Source organism: Penaeus vannamei, chromosome 6 (assembly GCF_042767895.1).
Source record: "Penaeus vannamei isolate JL-2024 chromosome 6, ASM4276789v1, whole genome shotgun sequence".
NCBI classification, from domain to species: Eukaryota; Metazoa; Arthropoda; class Malacostraca; order Decapoda; family Penaeidae; genus Penaeus; species Penaeus vannamei.
Window position 1 is genome coordinate 47,549,993 of NC_091554.1, and position 8,185 is coordinate 47,558,177.

Genomic DNA, 8,185 nt, shown 5'->3' on the forward strand with positions numbered 1-8,185 from the left:
CAGCAAGCGTTTTTAATTGTTTATTTAATTGACTAGTTTGGCTGGTTTTACTAAACTGGATATTCACCAGCGTTGAATATTCACTGAAAGTTGTTTAGCATATATAATTCCGATCTAAATAATCGATTTATCTATTTTATTTCTATTTGTCTATTTTTTAATCACTGATGATGCACTTTTATGCGAAAATAAGTTCGTATTCACACAAACACAAATTCAAACACACCCTTCCCGAAAAAAAATAATAATAATAATAATAAAAAGAAGAAAAAAAAAAAAAAAAAAAAAAAAAATATATATATATATATATATATATATATATATATATATATATATATATATATATATATTCTAGCAATTTCCATTCATTAAAAAAGATAATAACACACACCGGAAAAAAATGTAATTTAGACCCGCAGACATTGATAAATTTTGTACTACTTTCTTTTCATTAATTAAAGATCCCAAAGCGTTGCCATGGTAACCGAATTGTCCGCTGTATCAAGCAACAAAGTTATTTCTTTATTCATTTTCTTCTTTCTTTTTCTATTTTTCTTTTCTTCATGTTTTTCCTTTCTTTCTTTCTTTCTATTTTTTCTTCTTTCTTTTTTTTCTTTTTCTTCCTTTCTTTTCTTCTTCCTCTTTCTTTCCTTCTTCTTTTCTTTCTTTCTTTCTTTCTTTCTGTCTTTCTTTCCTTCTTCTTCTTCTTCTTTTTCTTCTTCTTCTTCTTCTTTCTTTCTTTCTGTCTTTCCTTCTTCTTCTTCTTCTTCTTCTCCTTCTTTCTTCTTCTTTCTTTCATTCTTCTTCTTTTATTTCTTTCTGTCTTTCTTTCCTTCTTCTTCTCCTCCTTCTTCTCCTCCTCCTCCTCCTCCTCCTTCTTCTTCTTCTTCTTCTTCTTCTTCTTCTTTCTTCTTTTTTTTCTTTCTGATTCTTCTTCCCTTTTTACTGTCTTTCTTTCTGTCTTTCTTTTCTTCTTCTCCTCCTTCTTCTTTTCCGCCGTACCAAGCAACAAAGGTCACCTCGCCCGCTTGCAATTGCGTTCTCTGTCCCATTTCTTCTTCTTCATCTTCTTTTCTTTCTTTCTTCCTCTTTCTTTCCTTCTTCCTCTTTCTTTCCTTCTTCTTTTCTTTCTTCTTCTTTTCTTTCTTTCTTTCTGTCTTTCTTTCCTTTTTCTTCTTCTTCTTCTTCTTTCTTTTCTTCTTCTTCTTTTTCTTTCTTTCTTTCTGTCTTTCTTTCCTTCTTTTTCTTCTTCTTCCTTTCATTCTTCTTCTTCTTCTTCTTTCATTCTTCTTCTTTTATTTCTTTCTGTCTTTCTTTCCTTCTTCTCCTCCTTCTTCTCCTCCTCCTTCTTCTTCTTCTCCTTCATCTTCTTTTCTTTCTTTCATTCTTTCTTTTCTTCTTCCTCTTTCTCTCCTTCTTCTTCTTCTTCTTCTTCTCCTTCTTTTCTTCTTCTTCTTCTTTCCTTCTCCTTCTTTCTCTCCTTCTTCTTCTTCTTCTTCTTCTCCTTCTTTTCTTCTTCTTCTTTCCTTCTCCTTCTTTCTCTCCTTCTTCTTCATCTTCTTCTTCTCCTTCTTTTCTTCTTCTTCTTTCCTTCTCCTTCTTTCTCTCCTTATTCTCCTTCTTCTTCTTCCTCTTTCTCTCCATTTCCTTCTCCTTCTTCTCCTTCTCCTTCTTCTCCAAAGGTCACTCCTGCCCGCTTGCAACTGCGTTCTCTGGCCCCTTTCTTCTTCTTCTTCTTCTTTTCTTTCTTTCTTTCCTTCCTTCTTCTTTCTTTCTTTCTTTCTTCTTCCTCTGTCTCTACTCTTTCTCTCCTTCATCTTCTTCTCCTTTCTTTCTTTCTTTCCTTCCTTTTCCTCTTTCTCCTTCACCTCCTTTCTCTCCTTCTCCTTCTTTCTCTCATTCTTCTCCTTCTTTCTCTCCTTCTCCTTCTCCTTCTCCTTCTTCTCCAAAGGTCACTCCGCCCGCTTGCAACTGCGTTCTCTCGGCCCATTTCTTCTTCATCTCCTTCTCCTTTCTTTCCTTCTCCTTTCCTCTTCCTCTTTCTTCCTCTTCCTCCTTCTCCTTCATCTCCTTTTCCTTCCTTTTCCTCTTTCTCCTTCATCTCCTCTTTCTCTCCTTCATCTTTCTCTCCTTCTTCTTTTCCTTCTCCTTCTTCTCCTTCTTCTTCTCCAAAGGTCACTCCGCCCGCTTGCAACTACGTTCTCTGGCCCATTTCTTCTTCTTCATCTTCTCCTTTCTTTCTCTTCTTCCTCTTTATCTTCCCCTTTATCTCCTTCTCCTTCATCTCCTCTTTCTCCTTTCTCTCCTTCTCCTTCTTTCTCTCATTCTTCTCCTTCTTTCTCTCCTTCTCCTTCTTCTTCTCCTTCTTCCCCAAAGGTCACTCAGCCCGCTTGCAACTACGTTCTCTGGCCCATCTCTTCTTCTTCTTCTTCTTTTCCTTTCTTTCCTTCTCCTTTCATTCTTCCTCTGCATCCTCTTTATCTCCTCCTTTCTCTCCTTCTCCTTCTTTCTCTCCTCTTTCTCTCCTTCATCTTCTCCTTCTCCTTCTTCTCCTTCTTCCCCAAAGGTCACTCCGCCCGCTTGCAACTACGTTCTCTCGGCCCATTTCTTCTTCTTCTTCTTCCTCTTCCTCTCTCTCCTTCTTCATCTCCTTCTCCTTCATCTCCTTTTCCATCTTCTTCCTCTTTCTCCTTCATCTCCTCTTTCTCTCCTTCATCTTTCTGCTTCTCCTTCTCCTTCATCTCCTTCTCCTTCTTCCCCAAAGGTCACTCAGCCCGCTTGCAACTACGTTCTCCCGAGTGCTTGGCTACAAGGTGAGCCGCCTCGTCGCAGAAGGACAGGGAAGGGAACTGCGCATAGAGAATGGGCGATCTTTTTTTCTCTCTCTCTCTCTCTTCTTCTTCTTCTTCTTCTTCTTCTTCTTCTTCTTTTCTGATTCTTTTGATTCTGATTCGGGTTTTTTTTTATTCTTTTATTTTATTTTTCTTTATTCTTTTATATTTTTTTCTTTTATTTTCTTTTTGTTTCTGATTCTTTTTCTTTCTGATTCTTTTTCTTCTTTTTCTTTCTTTCTTTTTTTTCTTCTTTCTTTCTATTCTTCTTCTTACTTCTCTCTTTCTTTCTTTCTTTTCTTCTTCATTACTGTCTTTCTTTGTTTCTTTCTTTTCTTCCTTTCTTATTTTCTTCTTCCTTCCTTATTTTCTTCTCCTTTTTTTCTTCTTCTTTCCTATTCTTTCTTTCTTTCCTTCTTCTTCTTTATTTATTTATTTCTTCTCTCCTTCTTCTTCTTTCTTATTCTTTCTCTTTCTTTCTCTCGTTCCTCCATTTCTTTCATTCGATCTTTCATTCTTCTGTTTTTTCTCTCTCCCTCTTTATTTCTTTTTGTCCTTTTATTCATTTCTCTTCCTTTCTTTCCTTCATTTTTTCTTGTTTCTTTTTCTCTTTCTCTTTATTTTCTTTCATTTCTTTTATTCATTTCTCTTTCTTACCCTTTTTTCTCTTCTTTCTTTCTCTCTTTCCATTGTTTTTCTTTCTCTCTCTCTCTCTTTCTTTTCTCTCTCTTTCTCTTTCTTTCTTTCTTGCGTTCCTCCATTTCTTTCTTTCGATCTTTTCTTTCTTACGTCCTTCTTTCACTTGATATTTTTTCTTTTTTTCTTTCTTCTTTTTCTTTCTTTCTTTTCTTTCTTTCGATCTTTCTTTTCTCTTTTTCTTTGCTTTTCTTTACCATCTATCTAATTTTCTTACTTCTTTGTTAATCTATTTTATTATATTCCTTTCTTTCCATTTTCGTTCTTTCTTTCTCGATCTTTCTCTCTCCCTTATTCCTTCCTTCATTCATTTTTTTCTATCTTTCCGTTTTATCTTTTCAATTTTTTTCTTTGTCCTTTCTTTCAGTTCTTTCTTCCTCTGTTTATTGGTATTGATCACTAGATGATTTTTTCCCCTTTCTCTCTCTCTTTGTTTGTTTTTTTTTTTTTTGTTTGTTTGTTTGTTTGTTTTTTTCCCTTCTATCTCTCTTTCTCTTTCTCTGGTAATGGTGGCGGGATATTGATTATAAGATAATAAATAATGTTTTTATCCTTTCTGCTCTCTCTCTCTCTCTCTATCTATCTATCTATCTTTATCTCTCTCTCTCTATCTATCTGTCTCTTTCTCTCTCTCTCTCTCTCTCTCTCTCTCTCTCTCTCTCTCTCTCTCTCTCTCTCTCTCTCTCTCTCTCTTGCTCTATCTCTCTCTCTTTCCCTCTCTCTTCTCTTTCCCTCTCCCTCCCTTTCTCTCCCTCCCTCCCTCCCTCTCTTTCTCTTTCTTTTTCTCTTTTTTTTCCTTTCTCTCTCTCTCTTTCTCTCTCTCATACTATGTTTATGCATCAATGTATAAGTAAATATGTTACTATAGAGATGCATCACATTGTGTACATATATAAACACACACACACACACACACACACACACACACACACACACACACACACACACACACACACAATTATATGTGCGCATGAGTGTGTTTATGTGTATGTATGTTTGTACGTGTGTATGTTCATATATACCTGCAACCATTACATTACTTTCAAAAGGAAATATGTATATCTAATTGAAAATTAAAATAGAAAATATATCTAACTGAAACTTTGAAAAAAAAAATGAATTAAAGATTTACAGATACGTGTGGGAGTGAGCACATTTAAATTAATTTCTCGATTTTTTTATTTTTTTCTTGATTCATTTTCGTCTTTTTCTTCCCTTTTAAGCTGCCTGTTGTCACCAAGGCCGGAGGTGCGAAGGAGGAGGAGGAGGAGAAGAGAACGAATGCAAGAATAAGAAGAAAGAAGAAGGAATGGTAGAGAAATGCGAGGAAATGTAATAGAAAATGGGAAATTTAGACATTAAAGAAAATGTAGGATTTTCTTTCCGTAAAGATAGGAAAATATGAGAAAATGGATAAATTATAGGAAAGAGAAACAAGGGGAATTAAAATCATAGAGAAAGAAACAAAGATAAAATAACTTTAATAAGGAAAAATGTCTATCGAAATTATCCCATTTACATAAAATTTATATAAGCCTTTATCATAATTTTAAAAAAGTTTAGTCTCGTTACCTGCCACAAGTTCACTAAGTTCTTTACTGATTGTATAACGATAAAAGTTATAATTGATAAACTGACATATCTAAAGCATAGTTTTGAACTCATAGGTATGTTACTGCAGTGTATTTGTTAAGAAATTGAGTCTTATTGCGTCGAAATCACAGCTAAACTAATTATATATAATAATATATAATAATAATAATATATAATAATAATAATATATAATAATAATAATATATAATAAAATATATATAATAATATATATAATAATATAATAATATAAATAATAAAGCAAGATTAAAAGCTTGTTCCTAACTACCTATTGTTAGCAAGTGGTTCGCCAGTTAACGTGGAATAAGATTAATAAGAATCAGAATAATAATAAGAATAATGATAATAATGATAATAATAATAATTAATAAGACTAATAGAATAATGATTAAGTGGAGCTAACGCGTGAATAGGGGGGAAGGGAGGGGTGTGGATGGGTGGGGGGGGAGTGTGATCACGGAGTAGGGTAGGGGTGTGGATGGGGGGGGGGGGACGGGGGAGGGGAGGGGTGTGGATGAGTGGGGGGGTGAACACGGGGTACGGGAGGGGTGTGGATGGGTGGAGGGGGGTGAACACGAGGGACGGGAGGGGTGTGGATGGGTGGGGGGGGAGTGAACACGGGGGTGGGTAGGGATGTGGATGGGGGGGGGGCAGGGGGACGGGGGAGGGGAGGGGTTTGGATGGGTGGGGGTGTGTGAAGACGGGAGAGGGATGGGGTCTAGATGGGCGGGTTGGTAGGGAGGGGATGGGGGGGATTCAAGGCTATCTAAATACCCTGTACCTTTTTTTTCTCTCTTACATGCACAGCGCGCTTCCATTATGGTGCTCTTTCGGCGCAACTGCGGGATATGGGAAGATACTGCAGACAAAAGCATACAAAGGAGGATTATGTGGAATGTTGGGTATGTATGTTGGTGATTAGACCACATGGAATTATGCGTTCACACAATGGCACAGACACGTAAATACATTTATATATTGTTTGTGTGTGTGTGCAAGGTCTATAAAAGTACTTAGATAGACCTTGTGTGTGTGTGGATGTGAGTGTGTGTGTTTGTGTGTGTGTTGGGGGGGGGTGAGTGTGAATGTGTGTGTGTGGTGTGCGTGTGTGTGTGCGTGTGTGCGTGTGTGTGTGTGTGTGTGTACGTGTGTGTGTGTGTGTGTGTGTACGTGTGTGTTTGTGTGTGCTTTGGTGTGTGTGTGTGTACGTGTGTGTGTGTGTGTGGACGTGTGTGTTTGTGTGTGTGTGTGTACGTGAAAGTGTATGTGTGTGTGTGTGTGTGTGTGTGTGTTAGGGATGCGAAAGTGTATGTGTGTGTGTGTGTGTGTGTGTGTGTGTGCGGATGTGAAAGTGTATGTGTGTGTGTGTGTGTGTGTGCGGATGTGAAAGTGTATGTGTGTGTGTGTGTGTGTGCGGATGTGAATGCGTATGTGTGCATGTATGTGTGTGTGAATATGTACATATATACACATATTTACATGTATGTACACATATAAGTACACGCTTCCATGCACAATAGGCTACGAAGAACCGCATCCTGACTCGATACCACTAGTCAAAATGCAACTTTAAAAGGTTATAATAGTCTGTAGTAGCTGTAATAAAGTGACGATTTTCCTCCATTTTTGGAGAGTAGAAAAATACCTGTTAAGAGTGACGAACAAGAATACGAAAGTGGTTTTGATAAGGGAAGTGATAAGCATTATCAAAGCGTAGGAGATAAGCCTTTCTTGTGTGTAAAATTCCTTTCTTTCCCCCCCTCTCTATTTATCTATCTATCTATCTATCTCTTTCTCTTTCTCTCTCTCTCTATTTTTATCACTCTCTCTTTCTCTCTCTCTCTCTCTCTCTCTCTCTCTCTCTCTCTCTCTCTCTCTCTCTCTCTATCTATCTATCTATCTATCTATCTATCTATCTATCTCTATCTCTATCTATCTATCTATCTGTCTATCTATCTCTTTCTCTCTCTCTCTCTCCCTCTCTCCCTCTTTTTCCCTCTCCCTCTTTTTCCCTCTTCTTCCCCCTCTCTCTCTCTCCTTCCCTCTCCTTCCCTCTCTCCCTCCTTCCCTCCCTCCCTCTCCCTCCCTCCTTCCCTCTCTCCTTCCCTCTCTCCCTCTCCCTCTAAACACACTCACACACGTATAGACGTATCCATCTTAAATACACATTTCCCTCGCTAGGACTTGAAATAAAACGAACCCAATACACATTATTGTATATTTACTTAGAGTACCAATCCCTATATCAGAATCTTCAGTGGTCGAGAATGCGTAGATTTCCCGAAATGATCTTGTTCTCCAAAACAGAACCGGAGGGTATGTCTATTCGGTCTCCGTGATTGGCGATGATGATGACTGTTCCCTGAAATCCACACAGAAAGAGGTGTTGGAAAAAGGGGGTGGTAACTTTAATAACTTTAATATGATTAAAGTTAGGTTTGAGTGTTTTTGAGGGGGTGTGGATGAGTGTTCCCTGAAATCCACACAGAAAGAGGTGTTGAAAAAAGGGGGTGGTAACTTTAATAACTTTAATATGATTAAAGTTAGGTTTGAATGTTTTTGAGGGGGTGTGGGTGATTGTTTCCTGAAAACCACACAGAAAGTGGGGTTGAAAAAGGGGGTGGTAACTTTAATAACTTTAATATGATTAAAGTTAGGTTTGAGTGTTTTTGAGGGAGTGTGGATGATTGTTGGCTGAAAGAGGTGTTGAAAAAAGGGGGTGGTAACTTTAATAACTTTAATATGATCAAAGTTAGGTTTGAATGTTTTTGAGGGGGTGTGGATGACTGTTCCCTGAAATACACACAGAAAGAGGTGTTGAAAAAAGGCTATCTAAATACCCCGTACCTTTTTTTTTCTCTTACATGCACAGCGCGCTTCCATTATGGTGCTCTTTCGGCGCAACTGCGGGGTATGGGAAGATACTGCAGACAAAAGCATACAAAGGAGGATTATGTGGAATGTTGGGCATGTATGTTGGTGATTAGACCACATGGAATTATGCGTTCACACAATGACACAGACACGTAAATACATTTATATATTGT

At 37.4% G+C, this 8,185-nt stretch overlaps 1 protein-coding gene across 1 annotated transcript in view; it reads right to left on the reverse strand.

Moving 5' to 3' along the window:
- Positions 1-7,342: 7,342 nt before the first annotated feature.
- The window catches only part of LOC113828202 (UTP--glucose-1-phosphate uridylyltransferase), a 25,047-nt gene continuing 24,204 nt past the window's right edge, over positions 7,343-8,185 (reverse strand). Inside the window, exon 12 of the mRNA XM_070123170.1 lies at positions 7,343-7,500. Within this exon, the coding sequence (XP_069979271.1) occupies positions 7,393-7,500 (108 nt within the window). The 3' untranslated portion in view covers positions 7,343-7,392. The remainder of the gene's footprint in view (positions 7,501-8,185) is intronic.